This window comes from Rhododendron vialii, chromosome 12a (genome assembly GCF_030253575.1).
Source record: "Rhododendron vialii isolate Sample 1 chromosome 12a, ASM3025357v1".
Lineage (NCBI taxonomy): Eukaryota > Viridiplantae > Streptophyta > Magnoliopsida > Ericales > Ericaceae > Rhododendron > Rhododendron vialii.
In genome coordinates, this window is record NC_080568.1 from 30,333,976 (window position 1) to 30,355,630 (window position 21,655).

Here is a 21,655-nt window from a genome sequence, read left to right on the forward strand (position 1 = left end):
TCCGATGATGAACCATGCCGGAACTAGGTATTTCACAAGAATTTTTCTTTCTTGTGGTCTAATTCCGAGAACAAAACTCTGATCAATTATGCGAGAAACAAATCTACCAACCAACCAGACTAATCCTTGGGGCTCGCCTATCTAGCTATGCGATACGTGGCTTCCCTATAATCCTAATTACATTCGTAGAAATCAAAGTACTTTGCATATCAATCAACCACTTTGCATTCGTAGAAATCAAAGTACAGGAAAAGAATTCGCATCTTGCAGTGGTCATAGTTAGGGTTGATAAACGAATCCAGCTACTTGAGTTTGAGTTCATATTTGCTCATTAAAAGTTTGATCTTTTCATTCAACTTCTAATGGTTAAAAGATTCAATCTAATCGATATCGGTTTGCGACTAGCTTGACCAAAACTCTTTTGAGATCGGCTTTTAAGATAAACAAAACAAACTTGAATATATTTTGGCCTCATTTTTGCTAAACTAAAAGTTGTAAACTACAATTTTTTCGTTTTGTTTTTATTCTAGACAAGAGGATCGGAATCTAAAAGGTAAAAAATTAGTACGACTATTATACAAGTAATTTGGAAATACTCAAGAAAAAGTCAAAATCCTGATTGGTAGTCCATTTTTGACATCCGTGCGAAGAACAAAAGAAGTTTTAAAAATTGAATTTTTCCAAAGGAGATTATGGTCCAAGTTCCACCAATTTTCTTTGTCTTTGTTAACTTGACCTCCAGCAACGTTCCCAGCCTCTCAAGCTCTTTGTCGGATTGATTTTTCAACATCCTTCGCATTTTGTTCTTCGCGGACGCTACATTAAATCTAACACAATGAATGCAAATAGTCTGACAAACGTACACAATACTCCAAAATAAACTCAGATGAAAATAGCCTAATTAGAGCGTAGAAAATCTGATGTGATTTATTTGCATTGGATAGCCAGAGAATCAAAGAGGCCTGATTCAACATTGAGGAGTACGACCTATTTTTATTTATTTGTAAGTCTAGGTAAGAAAATGTGGGCCTCTCATTGATGGTGCATTTTTAAATTGATCTGAAATTCTTGGAAATATGAGCCTGTCGCTAACCTGACTCCAGCTAGTACAATTACTCCAAGCTGTTGCTTACCTCGACTCCTGGCAACGCGTTGCCTCCTCCTGGTGTCATTTTTCTTGTTCGAATATGGCCCCTCCTGCCTCCTCATACGTTAACGTAACACCGCACGTTAACGTGACATCATATGCTGGCGTTTTTCTAATACAAATGGGGATAAAAAAGCAAGAGCTCAATCTCATAATATCTTTCAGTAACCTTCAAAAAACAAATGGGGATAAAAAGAAAATAGTAACAGATGCTTAAGGCAATTCCATAACATTCCGCATTTAATCTTTTTCAGATAACTAATAAAATGTGTAAATATTGAACTGGAAAGTGAGAGGAAGCCCCATAGCAAAAGAATGAGGGTTGACCATTTTAACCTCCGAATACAAGACTGACCAAAATAAAACAAGAAAGCAATCATGTTTCTATTAAATTTGACAAATATACTCCGTAAACTATTGTTAACGGCAGAGCCGCCAACTCTGATTAATCCTAGTGGCATATGGCAGGTGGCATCATGAGTCACATAAAACAATCATTTTGCAACTACAAATATTTATAAAAGCCTACTCACATTTACGTTGGGACCGACACATACTAAATCTCCAGTATGTGTGGACCCTACCAAAAGTTGTGAGTATGTGTAAAGTGTTTGCGTAAATATATGGTTATATAAAAATTGGTCACATAAATATGAAGTTTTAGAAGATCGTACTATTGTAACCTTCCGCCACCGCCACCCCTTTCCTGGCCACGAGAAGGGCTTGACAATCGAATAGCATTCTCAATCTTTCTTGCACTACTTCTCGAGTGACAGCAAGCTCTTTTGAGCTCGATTCAATGTGACCAAAATATTGTACCTTAAATGAGCCAAAAGAGAAAAATATATTTTAGAAGATTAAAAATTACTCACGGAGTATTTTCATAGAATGTAAAACACATCTGGCGAAAAATATATTTTTTCTAGTTTAAAATTCCTCCAAAAATATTAATCGCACAAAATCTCCTGTGTAGAATATTTACAACAAATTCAGCATTAAAGAGTTGGGTCGTGCTGACAGCTTAGCCGACCCTAATTTGACCCTAATTGACTTGGACTTAGGGCTCGGTTTGGTCGTGCCGACAGCTTAAACATCTTGGCCCAATTTCTACCCAATAGATACAAAACCTGATATCGGGCTGGGTACAAGCACGGCGCCCAAGATAGGCTCGGTCCGGCCCAAGGTACCAGGTCCAAAATTTACCTGCCCACTGGATTCCTTTCTTCTCCGTTTTGAAGCACCTTTTACAGAACGAACACATACACTCAGAGAGAGAGAGAGAGAGAGAGAGAGGGAGAGAATTGTAGAGGCAATGGAGTCGGAGCTGAAAGAGATGTTAATTGATCTCGACACACTCAAACGATCCTTACCTGATCCCTCTCTTCTCGCTTCGATCGATAAGGTACTCTCTCTCTCTCTCTCTCTCTCTCTCTCTCTCTCTCTCTCAATTGTCTCATTCGCCTTCTTTTTGCTATCCGTCTTTCGTATAATTCTTAGGTTTCGCTCTTCGGATTGTGGTTTTGTAGCCCCAACTGAATATTTTTCATGACTCGATTTGATCGAAGTAGCGAGAACAACACAATGCGTGAGTCCGTTAAATAGATTTAGCATAGAATTTGGTACTGTACATAGTGATTGAATCGGTTTCTCATACTGAGTTAAGTTCTGATACGATAGGTCGGTTCATTGGGCCGATAGGCCCGATAATGAGTTATAAAAAATTCAAGAACTTGAGAATTACTTGGGCCTCTTGTTTGGTTTCCTATTAAGTTCAAGTGTGAAATTGAATCTAAGCTTTCACAATGACCTTTCTTTTTTGGTAACTCAGGTGTCCGGTCATCTTATGCGCACCTTGACTAATGCGCGGGCCCAATCCCACCGCCCACTTGCGGGAAGCCCAATTAAAGCTCAGTATGGATTGGCCCCAAAAGAGTTATAGCACCTTATTTTGAACTTGAGACTTTAAAAGGAGCGAACCCCCAAGTCCCTTGACCACTAGGCCAACCCCTTGGGGTTACAATGATCTTTCTTGATGAGCATAATAATGTAACTAATCATTGAAGAATTGATGATCATGGGGTCGGTCCATTGGGCCAGATACAGAGTTATCAAAAATTGAAGAACTCGAGAGTTGAGAATCTCTTGGGCGTTGTTTGGTCACCGATTTGGTATGAGTGTGAAATTGTATCAAATTTCTTAATATATTCTCTCTCAACGAGCGTAATTTAGTATTCTGTTGTAATCGAGCAGAATTTTTCATGTAGATTTTTAAAAAACATTGTTTTTAATATTTTGCCTTCGCTGCTTACCCAATGTTTAAGTCAATCATGTCATTGGTTCTGCTTTATGTTTAGATGCAATCGCGAGTGGAGCATCTCACTGACCTTGCGAAGTGTGCACCTGCCCGGCGTTCAAAAGTTAAGGTCCGTGTCTCTCTTGAGTGTTTTCACTTAGTTTTTAATCGTGATCTTAGCTGAGAATGCATGTGTCTGGTGGTGGCAGGATATGAGTGCTGAGGTGGTGGATAGCAATCCTTACAGTAGGCTGATGGCACTTCAGAGGATGGGTATTGTGGAGAATTATGAAAGAATACGGGAATTCTCAGTTGCCATAGTTGTATGTATTAATCCCTTTCTATAGTCTTTTTCTTGCGCTAGAGTTAGCTTCTCTATCTTGTTCCCGCTTCCCCCAGTGCCCTTCCAAAAGGCTATGTGCATTTTTTAAACCCCTGGTCGTGCACTTGTTGGTCATGAGTATATTCAGAATATTTTAACTCCATGGATAATATTATAGGTAACGAGTACCATTGCCTCCTCCTTTTGTAAGACTTCATCATGCTCTGTTGCATGCTTGCTTTTTCAATTTTTCTACTTTAACAGATTTTTCAATTGAAGCATCCAGATATAGGCGCTCACAAAAATAGGTCGCATGACTCGCATGTGTAGTTATTTGAATTTCTATTTCCTTCACCGAACGTCCTCTGGCTCTATGCAAACCCTGTGTGGAACCTACAAAGACATTCCATTTGACGTAATCAAGATAAGATTTTCCATATACGCTCTTAGATTGGGGGCAAAAATATTTCCTGGACTACCCTCTTTGGATAGTGTTTTTGAACTCCAATATGGCTTTTTGAAGCATTTGTAGGTTAGGACTTCCCCTTATCTTCTGAACTGCATTGAGTTACTGTGCTCAGATTGAGCAGCTTCAGCTATTACATTAATGACTTTGATAAGTATAATGCGTTTACTATAATTATACTACAGGGCATAGGAGGAGTTGGCAGTGTTGCAGCGGAGATGCTAACAAGGTGTGGGATAGGCCGTCTTTTACTGTATGATTATGACAAAGTGGAGTTGGCAAACATGAATAGGTTATTCTTTCGTCCAGAGCAGGTTTTCTTTGCCATTATCTATCTGTTTTTCTTTAATTCCAATTCTGCATACAATATCCTTAATATCCTTGTGGCAGTTCTCTTTGGTTGTTTAATAAGTTCAAGAGCCCATTTTTCTGAAGTAACCTAATGCAACTCTACCCTCATTTGTGGACCAGAGACTTACCATAAGACCTTTAGGATCTTGAAATGATGTTTTTGAATAAATTTCGTAAGAAAAGCATCTACTTCTATTAACTGGTAGCAATGTGATTTGCTTTTTCAGGTTGGTATGACGAAGACTGATGCTGCTGTTCAAACTCTTTCAGACATTAATCCAGATGTTGTGCTTGAGGCAAGTTTTTAGTGTTTTCTCTTTCCCCTTTATGGGTTCATATATATGTGAACACTTATCCAATCTTGTCCTACAGGCAACTCTACCCCTTTGTTGGACCAGTAAATGAGAATGTTGTTTTAGTGCTACCATGGTGGCTTTAGATGATCTCATGACGTTTGCTATGTAATAGCAAAGATGGTTATCATTTGTCAATTAGCAATTCAGGGACAATTTAGTTGAGTTCCCATTGATAACGAGAAACACTGCAATCGTCCATATTTTCAATACGACTCTCTATCTGGTATTACATAACTGGAAATCTATTGCATCGTAGCATCTTAGTTCTGAGAGTGCTCATTCTTCCATTTGATTTTGTGGTAGTGTATGGTTGCTCATGTGACCCTTATTCTTCCCTTGTGAAAGATCATCAGATGGATGATGTGTTGTTTAACCATTCTTTTATTTTCTAGTCATTGTCATTCACTGATCTTTTAATCATTTATAATTATTTTATGGTCCAGAGCTATACGCTGAACATTACAACACTGCAAGGCTTTGAAACTTTTACGTCAAGTCTTAAAAACAATACATTTTGCCCAAGTAAAGAAGGAAGTGGAGTGGATCTTGTATTAAGCTGCGTAGATAATTATGAAGCAAGGATGGTTGTAAATCAGGTAAGAGTGACTGTTGTGAGAAGAAGGAATTGCCATTTCCATTTAGGAGTATCTAATAGCTATGATTTATTAATATAGGCGGAATTTTTGTTCTTTTTGTAACAATATGATCATATTAATGTGAGAACTAGTCTTGCTAGCTTGTTTGGATGTTAACTAATAATATACAGATGAATTGGTTGTGGTTTTACAGGCTTGCAACGAAATGAACCAGACATGGATGGAGTCTGGTAAGAAACATTTTTTCCCCCCCAATCCTCGAGGGAACTTGTTTGAACTTGTTGTGCATATGCTGGCATGATGTGGTGATAATGTGAGCATGTTTGTATTGTTTCCTTTACTTGGGTATGTTAGAATGGATAATTATTTTTTCCTTTGACTATCCTTCTAGTGTATATTTGTGGCACGACTCTTGCACTCTGGATACTATTAGCTCAAGCAAATTGCTGCAGTGTCTGAATGCTTGAGATTTTTCTTTGCTTCATTGGTTATGGACGAAGATGCCAGACTGGATAAGACCTGAGGTGGAATTACATGGCAGAGAAAATTTTGGGTTGAACCAGACACATAATGTGTCGAGTTGAGGTCAACTTATTCCACTTGTCAAAAAAAATAATTATTCCAGCTTTAGCCAGAAAGTTGTACAAGTACATCTTAGAGGGATAATTACAAAAACGTAGCGAAGGCTCCTGGTTAATTGCTTTCTCTATTGTCATAGCTAGGACTAAACCACAGCTTCCATGATTGATGGCCCTGGGATAAGTTCTTCACATCAAGCAGAGGGCACTCTTCTTCCTCATAACATGCATAATTTCTTTCTGCTGTACTGAATGCATTTGCACCTGCAATGTGTGGGAGTTTCCAAGAGAATTGGAGGATGCCAGTATTTTCTTCGTTGTAGCTCGCATGATTTACTTCTTGAAATGTCACTTAGATAATTTTTTTCATTTCGACCCATGGCTTGTTAACTATCTGAAACAATGGGTATTCTGGACAGGGGTGTCTGAGGATGCTGTTTCAGGTCACATACAATTGCTAGTTCCTGGAGAAACTGCCTGTTTTGCATGTGCACCACCATTGGTAGGTTCTTTCAATATTCCAAGTGTGCATGACTTTCTAATAGCTAATAAACTACAACTCGAATGTTAATGTGGTTGGGCGATTTTAGTAATTATTATGGAAAGCTAAACAGCCAGTGTGACTATGTTTAGTTAGTTGAAATGGTACGTACGTGCTAGAAAGATTGGTTTTTTGGGTCACTTGGCTTAATGGTTATACAATGTTTATCACAAATCACACCAATGTAAACTGGCAAATGGAATAGAAAGTTTGATTTCTACTTCTTTTAGGTTGTAGCATCTGGAGTAGATGAAAGGACGCTCAAGCGTGAAGGGGTCTGTGCTGCATCTTTACCTACGACAATGGTAATACAATCTCCATTTCAAAATCTTTTTGACTGCTATCTGTCACTTTCTCAGCACGGAATTTTTCTCTCATATGGAAAAGACTTGCATTCCTCAGTACCGTGCAAAGGAAACTTCTTATTTTGCAGTTTTTTGTTTTCATTTATGATTTTTTTTTTCTTTACACCTGTAGACTCGAGCAGTTTGTTTAGGGTTTGCCTTTGAATCTTAAGTTCTTCATACATGTCAGTACAGCAAAGTTGATTTTTGATGGTTGATTGAGTTGCTGATGGCTCTTGTAGATTTATCCTTCATCCTTTTGCCTTGATGCTAATTGTGGCATGGTGGTTTCAATTGGCTCTTATAGGGGGTTGTTGCTGGGCTTTTAGTTCAAAACACACTTAAGTACTTGCTAAAGTTTGGACAGGTTTCCCCCTACTTGGTAAGTACTCTCTCTCTCTCTCTCTCTCTCTCTCTCTCTCTCTGTGTGTGTGAAACTGTACCACATTTCTACTCAATCACTACGCGTTATGGGAAATGCATTCTTGCATCTGGCTTCATTTACTAAATTGGAGCAACTATTTGTTTTCGAATCCAACTTTTATTACATGGGAGTAATCAATATTTGAACGCCAATGATGATGTCGTTTTGGCTTTTTTGCTTGATCCTAGGGATATAATGCGCTGAAAGACTACTTCCCAACTATGGAAATGAAGCCAAACCCTCAATGTTCAAACACAGCTTGTCTAGATCGACAGGTAACATTATACTGATTATAAACCATTGAGGTTGTTTGGATTTCTCTGATTGTCAAAGTAATGTGCACTCTGCAGAAAGAATATATTCTTGCAAAGCCAGCCAGGGATGCTGCTGCAGCTAAAGCAAAGAAGGACAAAGTATCAGTACCAGAGTGCCCTGTTCATGATGATAATGAGTGGAATATAAGGTGAATTTATTGAAGATGAATGGCTGGTTTTGATTCCAGTGACTCAATGTGACCTTTGCAAAACGTATGCGCGCGTGTGACTCTGTGTGTGTGTGAGAGAGAGAGAGAGAGAGAGTTATTTTCATATGACAATCAATTACAGTGGTCCATCCCTTGGCCATTTCCATAGTGGATCAAACCACAGTGGTAAATGCTATTCGTCCAGTGGTGGATCAAGGTCTGAAACCAGCAAAAGTCATGATAAAAAGGCTCGGTCGAGGAAGAGACGCAGCATTACGAACTATTCGTAAAAACGGTATACGAGTAACTTGCATACGGGATGTAATCCCTATGCCACATAATGGCTGTAGACTTCCTAAAAAAAGACGTGTGTAAAAATAAACATTGCACAACTTTCAAGTACTGACAGTCATGTGCACCTAAAATATAGTTACTAGTTGCTTGCTCATCAGTGGGTATTTACTTTTTAGTATAATGCTTAGACTGCTGAGTATATTTCTCTTTCTTTTTGTTTGTGTTTTCAGTGTTGTTGATGATAGTGAGCCCATTACAGCAGATGCCAGTAGTTCAGGTGATCTTTCTCACTCTGAATTTTGATTTATTTTCTTCTGCTGAAGAGGATGAGAAAACAAATATTGTTTTTAGTGCACGATGGCCAAATTTATTGCCTTGAACAGTTTCTTTTAGTTGATCAAAAAGTAGATAATATCTGCCATGGATTCTGTTTTAGTCAACACGCTTGTTAAGTTAACAAGTGATTCTCTCAAGTGATCGGTCTCATAATTACCGGAAAGTTGCAATCATTGCACCCAATTTAGTTGCCAATATTTCAAACATCACATTCTTCTCCTCCATTCCTCTCAGCAATTTGTGTCATATCTCACGTAGTTGTTTCTCGCAGATACACTGCCCGAGGGTCTCGTTCGCGAGCTCCCTACTGCAGATGAGTTTCAAAAGCCCTGTGATCCTCAAGAGATGATCGACTCTGTGGATGACCTTGATGAACTGCGGAAACAACTGGAAGCACTTAATGCTGATTGACTGTCCTCTACAAGATCTCCTACCGAGACGCAAGTCTTTAAACATAATCTATCATACTCCAGATTTTCGTCCCTTAATACCTGACAAGTGACATCGTTGTAAGTTAGAAAAAGCGCATGAAGTTGTGCTGTTGTTTTGTAACATTTTAATGTATCATATTGTGTCATTTTTTGGGGCATTTTTTCCTAGTTTAATTCTTAAATTTCAGAATACATGCATACATGACATTGGTTTCACATACAAGAATTCACAGTTTGTAGTTTGTACTCCGAACATCTGTTGGATCGCACTAGCTATGTTGGTTTATTTTAACTTAATTGGATTGTATAATATTTCTGCACTTCAATAACCCTCTTACAAATTACTTGGTTGGAAGTCGAGTTCTGCTTGCATTTTTATGGCATTATCATACATTTCTCTTTTTTCTTTTCAATCTTTTCCCATCAAGTTGATCGTATATAAGGTGATACATATTACTAATAATTTATGTGCATCTCCTGCTGAGCTATTGGCATCCCTTATGATCTTTTCATCCAAAGCATTTCCAACGGACAACCATTTTGAGAGCCAAAGCCATGTTTTGGCTTCAAGACCAAAATTCTTTCTTCTAATGGGAAAAGCTAATTTGGGAGCCAAAAAATGGCTTGGCCCTTTCTTGTAAGGGTTGTGATCTAATGACTTAGCAATCCAATGGTTGTGATATATGGGTCTGGCCCAACGGCTACAAGTAGAAGCAGGCAAATAATGGCTTCAACGCCATTAGAGCACTTTTCCCAAATTTTGATCAAATAACACTAATACACTATAACATGCCAAAAAACCTTCAGCTTTTGAAAAATGGTCAGAACGAATGGAGATATTCTTAGCAGTTCCATCCCACCAAAGATACCTTAATACACTGCATTTCCCAGACCAAAACTTGAGAATTTTGAATAGAAAATTACGTACTTAGCATGCTTTCTCTATTAAAGGGAACCCGTGAAATATAAGTTATTTAAAACAAAAGGATACAAAGGGGTTCATAATGAGCCTTAGCCTCTGAAATAGATGCATGCAGAATACAAAGAGATCATAATAACAGGAGAGACCGTCCAGTTCATATTAACTTCGTAGTTAAGTTTGATTGGCTTTGCTCATTTCTTGGGCCTCTGGTTTTGTTCAGTTGAAAAGGGAGTCCTAACATTTTGCCTTAAAGGACACATTTTACAACAATCACATGATCCAATTTTCAGCACTGATGACCTCAACACTTAGCCTTCGCAATTTTCAAATCTTGCACATTACCAGACACTCTTTCTTGTATGATCCAATTTTCAGCCCTGATGACCTCAACATTTTACCTCTGCAAAATGCCCTGGCAAAAACACCACCCCCCGAACTAATCTCAGTTCATACTAATACAAGTGTAGAGAGAGAGAGAGAGAGAGAGAGAGAGAGAACCAAGAGTAATCATACCTTGCAACTTCTCATGATTGTGTCATGAGAGAATTACTAGGCTCTTCAAAATCTATCAAAATCTTGTCCATCTGTGGTTGAAGTTTCCTGACCTGTAGTTCAATTTTCAAAAAGAAATCTAAAAAATTGAAGTAAATGTTAACCAAAAACGAGAAACTTATGTTCCCAAGGGCTTAAATAGCTTATCAAAATCGGTAAAAGATTGTGTTCAAGAGAGAAGTTTCGGCAATAAGCAGAACTTACTTTGACACCTGCCAATGTTAGAAGTTTGTGAGAAGCAACGTAGGCAGTGTCTGAAGTTTTCAACCTCTTCTCCACAAAATATATAACTTCAGAGACCCCTGACTGCTGATTACAAAGAAAAAAACATTGATATGGCAACCAATCATAAATTGAAAAAACTTTAACAAAGAGCGAAGAGTTGCATAAAAAACCGAAGTAAACAAATCTCACTACTGAGCTGGTCAACAGAAACATGTCAGTGGCACAGAGGTTGACTATGAAGAAAAGTAATAGCCTTAGGAACCTATTGGTGGCAGACCAGAGGAAGAGTGTAATTGCCGGAGCCATGATTAATTAATTTGGGGTTTCAAACATCGAACTGGTGAAGTATAATCCCAGTATATGATCATTTTTAAACAGAAAATAATTACTCTCATTGAATTCAATAACTTTGAGAATTGATGCTCTTATGGTTTCAATCTTTCTTCCGCAACACATTATGGTAACTTAAGACCTGACATGGACTATGAGTCCATGGCAAATTAAGTTAAGCAACATATCTGTAAAGAAACCTCATTTGCTGCAGAAGATAGGAGTAACAATAAAAACTATCAATCAACAAAGTTTGTAACTACTACACTTAAGTGTTCCCAGCATCTCGCAAGTGTAGATACTTTACCTGAATGATAATCTTGGCACATTCATTGCATGGGAACATTGTGACATAGAGCCTCTGCAGAGTGTGAATGGAGAGAGATTAATTCAGACACTAGGATATGTTGTGAGAGAAATAAGGAAAAGTGTATAGGGTGTTGTGTTAACTAACCCTAACACAAGCAACTCTTATTTATATAATGGGAAATCATAATATAAGACTACATTAACCAATGTAGGACTAATACCAATATTATATTCTAACACTCCCCCTCAAGCTAGAGACTCTCCAGCTTGTTACATATCAACCAACTAAACAATTACCTCAACTACTAACAGCAATAACGAAAAACAACCAACTTGTTAAAACAATGGAACAACTTTCAATAGCAACGACCAACGAACGACTTCAACCAACGAAACGACTTCAACGAAATAATTTCAACGACCAACGAATCAACGAACGAATTCAACAACCAACGAACAACAAATGAATTCAACGACCAACGAACGAATTCAACGATCAACAAACAACTTCAACGACTAACGAACAATTTCAACGACCAACAACAACCAACTTTAACTACCAACACCATCAACCAACTACCAACGTCAACGAAATAGACGACAAAACAATATATGTTACCACGCTCACCAAAAGCATGGCCAAAAAACCCGACCATGATACCCAGAATCACGGCTACGACCATGACCATGGCTGAATGAAGAACCGAACCCACCAGAGACAGCTGAAGCAGAATCAGGATTTCATTGCAAACATGTCACCGTGCAATGAGAGGCAACCAACGGATTAAGCGACATACAGATGTGAACTATGGCCAATAAGAACTCACCGAATGAAGAGCACAACTTCTGAGTCTCAAATACAATTGCGAACTTGATTTTGATCGAAGAACAGCATACCGAGCAGTGGAAGAACGAGAAATAGATCAACCAGAGGATGATACTTAACAGCCTAAGCATCAACAGATCCAAAAAACAAAGCCGACTAGGGTTTTAAGGTAAGTTCAAACCTAATGTATGGATTGTGAACACAAACTGGTACTTTCGAACACTATTCAGGCACTTTGGTCCTGATTTGGGGCTGTTCAAAGTGAAGAAGAGCTGGGTTGGGGTTTTAAGGATTTTCAAGCACTGGATGAGGGAATTCTAGGTTGTTCGAGGGCTGAAAATCGACTGGGCTTGGAGTTTGTGGGGCTGACGGGCCAGAAAAATAGTCGCTGAAGGGTACAATGATCGCCTAGAGAAAACAGAGGTCGCGCGAGAGAGAAACTAGTAAGTATTGTACACTGTTCACGACGCTACAGTAGAGATGATGTTGGCAATAGATTTAGGGTTTCGTGGTGAGATGATGATGGCAGTAGAGGGTGGCGGCTAGGGTTTTGTATATCGAAGGTGGATGGTGAATCCGCTCTGATACCATGTTATGAGAGAAATAAGAAAAAGTGTATAGGGTGTTGTGTTAACTAACCCTAACAGAATCAACTCTTATTTATATAATGGGAAATCATAACATAAGACTACATTAACCAATGTGGGACTAATACCAATATTATATTCTAACAGGATATATTCAAGGACATGCTGAAGTAGCAAAATCAGCTGTAAAAGATAGGCAAATGTTATTGAGAAACATACAGTCTAGGTTTTTGCTTTAATGCTCCTTGCGGAGAAAAATGTAGCAAGTTCGCAGACACAAAACATGCAGATGGTTGCCAAGAATGAGACGCACGCACACAACACACTCAGAGAGAGAGAGAGAGAGAGAGAGAGTTAACCTGTCCCACAGCAGATGCATGGTTAGTGTTCAGGATGGCATTGACTTCCGCATGACAAACATAACTTCAAGAAAAATAAAATGGCATAACAACAGCTCAGATTGAATAGAAATCATATATTTTAGAATAAGGAGTGGAGATAAAGGATTTGTGAAGCCTAGTGAAATAACTGCATAGATACAATTCCCTGAATGGAACTCAATGGAAGCAGAACCACTATTCTTAGATCCGCAAACAAATTGCAAATAAATAATATAGTACACGCAAATTATCACTAGGACACTTACGGATACTTAGTGTCCAAGGGATTCCCAGTCTTGGATTTCTGAATTGCAAGGGGATGAATGTCATTAGTTAATCACAAACTATTAAGAAATTGCTACTTTCAAATTTAAGACTACCACCAACCTTTGACCAAGGAAGTGTGTCATCTGAACAACCACGAGGGAAACCGTTGTAGCCAATGCCTGGCCAGATATAAATTAGCTTAAATATTACAACTACGTTTCCTTGCAAAGGACTTGAATTCTATCATTGAAACTTGCAGTATTTAAAACAAAACGGCCATGAAAATCAAGGTCAAAAATTAGACATAAATGCTATAATAACCCAGGATTTGTCTGTATTATGGTACATGATAACAATGTTCTAAATGGCGGCCGCCTAGGCGCTTGGAGGTGCCCTGCCGCCACGCCAATACCCCTTGGCGTTTGATTTGGAGCCCAGGGAGGTTTGGCGGTGTTTGGCGGCCGCCTAGGCTGCCTTGGCGGTCTTGGCGGCCGCTTAGGTGGCCTTGACGGTCTCAGCGGTCTTAGCAGTCTTGGCGGCCTTGGCGTCGGCGTCTTTGGAGGCCTTTGGCGGCCTAAAATGTATAGTATTAAACTAATGGAGATCAAGTTTTGGAAGGGTATGGAGGAGAAGAGTTAGAGGAAGGAGATGAACTTTGAACTTGGCATTAGGGATCTCCGATTTCGTTTATTTCTACTTATTGTCTTATTCAACTTATTTGCTAGTTGCTACTACTTAATTTCATTTGGGTTTGTACATTAAACTTTGCATTATGGTGATGTAGAACTTTGAACTTGCATTATGGATAAATAGAATATAGTTTGATTGGATAATGGTCTGTTAAAAAAAAAAAAAAAACGCCGAATTGCTTGGCGCCGCCTAGGCGGCTTGGCGCTTGGAGGTGGGTCTCCACCCTACTAGTGCCAAGCGCCATTTAGAACATTGCATGATAATAGATTTACAACATAATTTGACACACGTATGACAAGAAATTTACACAGGGTCCAACTAGTATTCAGTAAGCTACTATATCAAATATAATGAAGCAAAACTTAAGAACCTACACTTAGCCTCTTTTATGCCCTTGGCTCCAGAACTTTTACTTAGATAAGCAAATAAAAGGCATGAGAACCCACAAAATCCCCAAGCTAGGACATGCAAGAGCAAGTGTCTGAGCATATAGCAAATAAAGTGAACAACAGTAGAGTACCAAAATAGTAGAAAACAGGCACATGATACATCCATCAGAACCACCATGCCTTGTGAAGAAACTCAAACTCCATTCGAAATCAAACCATGGCATAAAATATACATATTCTAGAGAGGGAGACTTCCTAAAGGACATGAAATTTCAACTGACAAACCAAACTTTGGCAAATGGATTCAGATAATCGCAAAATGGGTGCTCTTGTCATAGAGGGATTTTTCAGCTCGTAATTGAGTCCTAGAAGTAAATAATGCCTTGACCACCAAGTGAACAAGCTATAGAAAGTTAGAAACCAATCCAAAGATGCTTTGAGGTGTATAGAAAGTTAGAAACCATCTTTTGGATCAAAGCAATGTTTTCCATTTAAAATTGCTTCTCTTCTCACAATGTAGATGTTTTCCATTTAAAATTGCTTCCCTTCTCACAATGTTAGATGTTTTACATCTATTGCAATGAGATACTTGGTAATGAAAGTTCAACTGGGAGGTCTTACCAAGTATAATACCACTTTGACTCACCAAGCATGCACCAACCTACAAAAGCAAACCCATCAGAATTCAGAACTTTAGGTCAAGTTTACAAATTAGACCGTGACGGAAACCATATCAGAATCAGTGCAAATAGCTTCTTATAAAGGGCATAAGATACAGGGCTCCACAGAACTACATAGATCATTCCGTTTGCAATCATGGGATAGAATTAGCACATGTCAGAACTCAGAAGGAATCTAAACATTTTACTTAACATGCAAACTTATAAAATCAAATCAAGAGGGCCTATTGATGCCAAAGAAAAGGTCTTATGGTCCTTATCATGAATAATTGGATAATGGACCCAAAAAAAACATGAACCAAAACCTAATTTTGTCAATGAGTTTATGGTTTCTGTCTCTTTGGGAATTCCAAAATCTATCGTTTACAAATCTTAAAGGCAGCTATAAAACCTATGGAGATTCAAAAAAATTAGAAGGACAAGAAAAGTAAACAAACATGCATAATAGGACGTCTACATTTACCATTGCATTGATCAACGTGGTGGGACATAGGGAATGGAACTTTGCTTTTCTGAAACTAAACCCAACCTAAGCGTATCTTAGCATCAGAAAGCAATCACCAAGGTCTTTTTGATCAAGAACTCCCAGTCTTTTAATAATCACAAAAATTCTACAAATTCTATACGCATGTGCATCTATAAGCACCATCTTTACCCTTTGTGACAAAAGAGGTGCCCCACCTAGCCCAATGTTGTTGCCTTGTTGGCGTTGCCCGCCACGGGTAATTAATGTACATGCACGTCCACATGGCCCGCGCACGACTTTGTTCTTTCCTAGTTTCCTGGGGGAAAAGTCCCTGTAGTAAGAAGGTCTAATATCCCAATTAGCACTGCACAAAACCATGACCAGGCAATGTGTGATGGGTCCTCACATGCAACTTATATATTCATATGCAGACGTGTTTCAATGCAAAGCAAGATTCACTATTCTTTATCGTATCGTATGAAAGTTTGATTCCTTGACAAGAGCTGGTTACTACCAACTGCAATGCAAAAGGGAATCAAAACTATACCACGGTACTGGAATTGCGTTGCACGCATGCACAGGTCATCATTTACACTACAACTCAGTAACTATCACAATTTCACTTACGTTGGTGCAACAAACAAAACTTTTATTTTACGAACTCCAATTCCAATCAGAACCACAATCATAATAAGGTACCACTTTAATATTCCCAATCACGATGTAGTGTACAATACAAAATCAAAAGAATTAGGGCAAGGATATGTATAAATGACCTGCCTATTAGGATCCTTGGAACGCTCAGCAGATAGAAACGCAATTGCCATGAAATAATCGTCCCATGACAAGTACCTGCATACACAACCGAGCGTACATAACAAGCACTTGTTAATTACTTGGAATTTCATTTTTCTTTTCTTCCTCGTCTTGAAATTATTCGGTAACAAACCTTACCCTTTGCGTTTGGAAGGATCGAAGGGGCACTGAGGCCCAATTTTCTTGTCGATGGAGGAGAAGTGCTTCCGACTGGTAGTATTGCTAGGGCTCATGAAGAAGAAACGGACGGCGATAGCAGAGACTGCGGCGCCGAAGAGAGCGGCCGTTGAGATCGAAGCTACCTCCCTCAAATTCATTGTCGCCCTGTTCCAGTATTGAGTACACAGGAGAGAGAGAGAGAGAGAGAGAGAGAGAGAGAGAGAGAGTTTTCTCTGTATTTCGGCTTCGGCCAAAGTGCCACCGCCTGAGGATGAGACCTTGGCCGCGGGAAAAGGACAAGACAAAATTAAAATTAAAATAAAAAATAAAGCGGGAAATATAAAAAAGTTGCAGAATGAAGTCGCGTTCGCATAGCGCGAGTTTTGGTCGATTCAGACTTCTCAACTTCAACGTGCGAAGTCTATTCAACACAGCCGTGCTCCATTAGTAATCAAATATGAACTTAGATCGGATTTATTTCACAGATCTGAATCATTCATATTGTATAAATCATCAATGATACTAAACCCAGAAAAATTCGTGCTAACGGAATACAATTAGACATCTCATCGAGAAGTAAAATGAAGTTTTTGCATTGATAATTTTGGGCATGGCTTCATTGAATCAAAGCCAAAAAAAGTCGCCAGCCGAGGGAACCTCTCCGAGACGGGACGTCAATTGGGTAAAAAAAACCTTCACTAGCACCCCTTAGATTTCACTCAAATCGTAATGCATGCCCTTCTCTCTCTTCTCCAAAATCGCGTTGTGCCTTCTTATTTTTTTGAAATTGTGCTAAACTTTGGAACTAAGGATGGAATCAGGGTCACGACAAGAATTTTAGAAATTGTAATAATCATATATAAAAAAAATATTATCTCCAACTATTTTAATCTCGCCATTGTTAAATTTTTTTTCATATTTTTTGTTGTTATATACTAGTCCTAACTCTTCTAGTAGTATTTCTTTTCAAGAAAGGAGATCCAAAAAAGTATTTCAAAACTAAATTTAATGGGCCAAAGTAAAATAATACATGGGATGAGATGTAATTAAGGAGGGGGAGGGGGAGGGGGAGGGGGAGGGGGGGGGGGGGGAGGATCCACACTTTAACCCTAAAATAACTTAACATAAAAATTAAAGTTAATTTTTTTTTCGTACTCCTTGTGCAAATGACAAATATCATTTATTATAGTTTTTGTTATGTTATTTTAATTTTTTGTAGAGTCGATGACTATTAATATTATAATGCATCTTTTTATTATTTTAGAATACATTTCACCACTGCTAGGATAAAATCCAAATTCCGATTGGACTCACATTGTCAACGAAATAATTTTCAAAATAACAACTTTGCCTCAATTTTTTTGTCAATCGATAGGAGAGAACATCACATCAAGAATCAATTACAAACTACAAACTACGGAACACTAGATCAATTGTGTGAAAATCCATGAGATAACAAAGCCCAACATCTCAACCACTATATAAACCCAACCCAACTACAAGACCTTATTAAAATGAGAAATAATCGAAAAGGAAAAACACCAATACAAAGGTGGGAAGACTCGAACTTCTAACCTTCAAGAGTTCTGACTAACTGAGCTAGCCCCAGTTAATTAACTTTACCCCTCTCCCTCTAATCACCGCACTCATTTTCTCTACCTATAGATATTCCCACAAAAAACAAAAACACTCAAAGTCAAAGCCCATCCCTCTTTGTTTATACTAATTGATATCGATGTATTACCGGCCTTCATACCCGCTAAAATCAAACCAAGAACTAGACACCTAAACAACTCCATCAATCAAAATGACGGTAAAATGAGGGCAAACAAAAATTGAGTTAAAATAGGTCAACTATGAAAATTCCATTACATAAATGGATCAAACCACAACCATTAGGTGTGAAACATGCCGATTTTCTAAGACACGACCTCTTTGGTACAGGGTACAGTCTGCAGCTCTACAGAGGTCAGGAGTTCTCTCAATAGTGATTGAGAGCCCCGGAAACAGGCCAATAGGTGTGAAACATGCCGATGATGCACCTCGGCGTCCTCAAAATCTTGGGCCTGCCATGAAAAAAAGGAAAAAAACCAATGTAGTACTATTTATCAGTGGAGAACGAAACAAACAGATTTGGTTCTACATCACAAACTTATTCAATAACTAAGCACAGAAACTGGGAAAGTTAACATACAAACTCTTCACATACCCGTTCCATAGTGGAACCATCCCGAGCAATCTTTGTTGAATAAAGTAGAGATTGAGCTTTACGGACTCTTTCAACCAGATCATCACCACTTTTACCCGATGCTTGTTCGCAAGTAATTCCAATTATGAAGTTTCATCTTGAAAGGTAAAAAAGAGCAGGTAACCAAAAAAAAAAAAAACACGCAGAAACTTGAGATTACTTTTCTGATTCAAGATTGGTGCTTTACCTCAGCCGCAAAAGCAACTTCGGAGAAAACTTCTCTGAAGATTGATATGTCCCTGGTCGATGAGTAACTCAAGCTAGCATGACTTCCATCGGGTGCAATAAAAGTATGTTCTGGAGAGGTTGATGGGTCAGTTTCAAGGAATCCTCATTTGCCTTCTATCAACCAGTCCATTGGAAATGAAGCACAGCCTTTACGCCTTACTGTCCAGAAAACCCTGATTATGTCGAAAAATATTTAGCAGTGTTTCACTACCAGGAAATTTTGAGTTAAATACTTTCTTTCATCCAAAAAGAAGGAATTTACAAGGTCCCTGACTACAAAATGATGACTTTTTGACTGCATGATGCTTTCTACAGAAGTACAGATCTATGATATCGAATTGTTGGGTCTTTTCTTTTCTTTTTTCACCTCCAGGATTACCAACCTCGTTCAATGAGCTTAGAATTCTTATATGCACGGAATAATAGAAATGCAAATCCTTCTATGGATAATAAAGGGAAAATGATTTCCAACACTGGATGATAACACATTACCACTGCGAGAAGACGTAAGAGGGAGAACTAACGAAAGTGAGCCTTTTATTTAAGGATGGCAACAAAAACAAGACTTCTAGATAAAGTCTAGCCAACAACGCTTGGTTAAACAAACCCAAATCTTGAAAGCCCATCCCTCCTGCCATGATCGGTTTATGCAAATTGTCCCAACTATGCCAATACATGCCAGAATAACACCCTTTATACCACATGAACTAACCCACAATACTCCGAATTTTATGGACAAAATAAGCCGGAGCCCGAAATACTGAGAGAAGATAAATAGGAATTACCGATAAAGTAAGTTTAGCAACAACACGACGACTGGGTAAGGCCAACATCAGGGTTTTTCACCTCGTAAATGACTCGAAAATCTGTCCAAAATACCCCGAAAAAGTTCACCTTTTTTCCTTAGATCAATGAAGCTAGCACCAAGATAGATACCAGATTGAATAGTTGAGTTAACAAAGCTCTGTCAACAGAGGACATATTTGGGCTAACAAATATTTTAGACTTTTTGGGAAGTAGTACCTTGTCCCGACTGAAAACAATAGGTGTCCAAAACCCACTTGAAGCACCCCAAAGGTTCCGCATAACTATCACTGCCAAACAAAAGGTGTGAAACAGGTGAAGCCTGAGAAGAAATGGAAATACCCCACCAGCCCAACTAATCTGGTTGGACGCTAAAGATGAGGAGAGAGCTTGGGCCAATGTTCTAAATGGCGGCCGCCGAGGCGCTTGGAGGTGCCCTGCCGCCACGCCAATACCCCTTGGCGTTTGATTTGGCGCCCACGGAGGTTTGGTGGTGTTCGGCGGCCGCCTAGGCGGCCTTGGCGGTCTTGGCGGCCATGGTGGTCTCGGCGGTCTTAGCGGTCTTGGGGGGCCTTGGCGGCGGCGGCGGCGTCTTTGGAGGCCTTTGACGGCATAAAATGTATAGTATTAAACTAATGGAGATCAAGTTTTGGAAGGGTATGGAGGAGAAGAGTTAGAGGAAGGAGATGAACTTTGAACTTGGCATTAGCGATCTCCGATCTCGTTTATTTCTACTTATTGTCTTATTCAACTTATTTGCTAGTTGCTACTACTTAATTTCATTTGGGTTTGTACATTAAATTTTGCATTATGGTTATGTAGAACTTTGAACTTGCATTATGGATACATAGAATATAGTTTGATTGGATAATGGTTTGTTAAAAAAAAAAAAAAAGAAGCCAAATTGCTTGGCCCAGCCTAGGCGGCTTGGCGCTTGGAGGTGGGTCTCCGCCCTACTAGCGCCAAGCGCCATTTAGAACATTGGCTTGGGCAACTAGAATAAACAGAAAAGGGGAGAGCAGATCCCTTGACGGAGACCACATCAAGGAGTGAAAAACTCAGTGGGTTGATTGTTGACTAAAGCTGAAAACAAAACAGAGCCAACACATTCCATGATAAGAGTGACCCACATTGAACTAAAACCCGTAACCTGAAGAACCCGATGAAGAAAAGCCCAATTGACTCAATCCTAAGCTTTATTCAAGTTTAATTTCAAGGCTAGAGGGGAATTTTTTCCTTTTTTTTCTTTTTCGAACAAAATCAAGAACTTCATGGGCCAATAAGATTTTTTCCACAATCGAACAATTTGGAACAAAGGCACTTTGAGTTTGAGAGACTGAAGTACCCAGACACAACCTCAAGAAATTGGCAAGAGTTTTTGAAATTAACTTATAGGCAACATTACATAAGCTAATGGGTCGATAATCATGAATAGATTGCGGGGATTTCTACTTGGGAATAAGGGCAATGAAAGTTCTATTTACCTCCTTAAGCATAAATTAAGTCTGAAGGAAATACAATACAGATGAGGTCAGCTCCTCCCCCACCACCGACCACTCTTGTTGGTAAAACGCAGCACCATCAGGACCCGGAGATTTCCAACCCACCATTTGATCCAAAGCCATTTTAACATCCAAAACAGTGAAAAGTTGATTCAGCAAGCAATTTGATCTTCGGTGAGACGCTGATCCAATATGGAAAGAAATTCAATATGAGTAGCACACTCCCCATCCGGCACAATCCCATTCTGACCCACCCCTACACCATTGAAAAGGGCTGAAAGTGTTGAAGAAGGTGAGTAGAGATCTCCTGTGGCCGAAAAATAGACTCCCCAT

General features: G+C 38.9%; 2 protein-coding genes across 3 annotated transcripts; one reads left to right on the forward strand and one right to left on the reverse strand.

Moving 5' to 3' along the window:
• The first annotated feature begins 2,380 nt into the window (after positions 1 to 2,380).
• Positions 2,381 to 9,271, forward strand: LOC131311133 (ubiquitin-like modifier-activating enzyme 5). Of its 2 annotated transcripts, XM_058338469.1 has the most exons (14): positions 2,382 to 2,549; positions 3,502 to 3,570; positions 3,650 to 3,763; positions 4,414 to 4,542; positions 4,807 to 4,875; positions 5,379 to 5,531; positions 5,725 to 5,761; positions 6,529 to 6,611; positions 6,881 to 6,955; positions 7,302 to 7,376; positions 7,607 to 7,693; positions 7,769 to 7,881; positions 8,406 to 8,452; positions 8,783 to 9,271. In XM_058338469.1, the coding sequence occupies exons 1-14, from the start codon at positions 2,460 to 2,462 to the stop codon at positions 8,920 to 8,922; spliced, it is 1,281 nt and encodes a 426-aa protein (XP_058194452.1). In that variant the 5' UTR covers positions 2,382 to 2,459; the 3' UTR covers positions 8,923 to 9,271. The 2 variants fall into 2 exon arrangements, with proteins under 2 accessions (XP_058194453.1, XP_058194452.1); XM_058338470.1 differs by lacking the exon at positions 5,379 to 5,531 and having other exon boundaries at positions 2,381 to 2,549.
• A 577-nt stretch (positions 9,272 to 9,848) lies between these two features.
• On the reverse strand, positions 9,849 to 16,797 carry LOC131311135 (uncharacterized). The gene is made up of 10 exons (XM_058338471.1): positions 16,520 to 16,797; positions 16,342 to 16,417; positions 15,041 to 15,080; positions 13,461 to 13,519; positions 13,340 to 13,377; positions 13,053 to 13,116; positions 11,279 to 11,332; positions 10,621 to 10,722; positions 10,378 to 10,469; positions 9,849 to 10,276 (listed from the first exon to the last, which is right to left on the reverse strand). The coding sequence occupies exons 1-9, from the start codon at positions 16,696 to 16,698 to the stop codon at positions 10,389 to 10,391; spliced, it is 693 nt and encodes a 230-aa protein (XP_058194454.1). The 5' UTR covers positions 16,699 to 16,797; the 3' UTR covers positions 9,849 to 10,276; positions 10,378 to 10,388.
• Between the last annotated feature and the right edge of the window lie 4,858 nt (positions 16,798 to 21,655).

Bases quoted from the DNA above. Each gene is read 5' to 3' on its own strand.
- LOC131311133 (XM_058338469.1), top strand. From the start codon at position 2,460: ATGGAGTCGGAGCTGAAAGAGATGTTAATTGATCTCGACACACTCAAA. The intron at 2,550-3,501 runs GTACTCTCTCTC...CTTTATGTTTAG, and splicing joins TTCTCGCTTCGATCGATAAG to ATGCAATCGCGAGTGGAGCA. The intron at 8,453-8,782 runs GTGATCTTTCTC...TGTTTCTCGCAG, and splicing joins AGCAGATGCCAGTAGTTCAG to ATACACTGCCCGAGGGTCTC.
- LOC131311135 (XM_058338471.1), bottom strand. From the start codon at position 16,698: ATGAATTTGAGGGAGGTAGCTTCGATCTCAACGGCCGCTCTCTTCGGC. The intron at 13,520-15,040 runs GTAAGACCTCCC...ATATCTGGCCAG, and splicing joins TCAAAGTGGTATTATACTTG to GCATTGGCTACAACGGTTTC. The intron at 10,470-10,620 runs GTAAGTTCTGCT...ATTGAACTACAG, and splicing joins TAACATTGGCAGGTGTCAAA to GTCAGGAAACTTCAACCACA.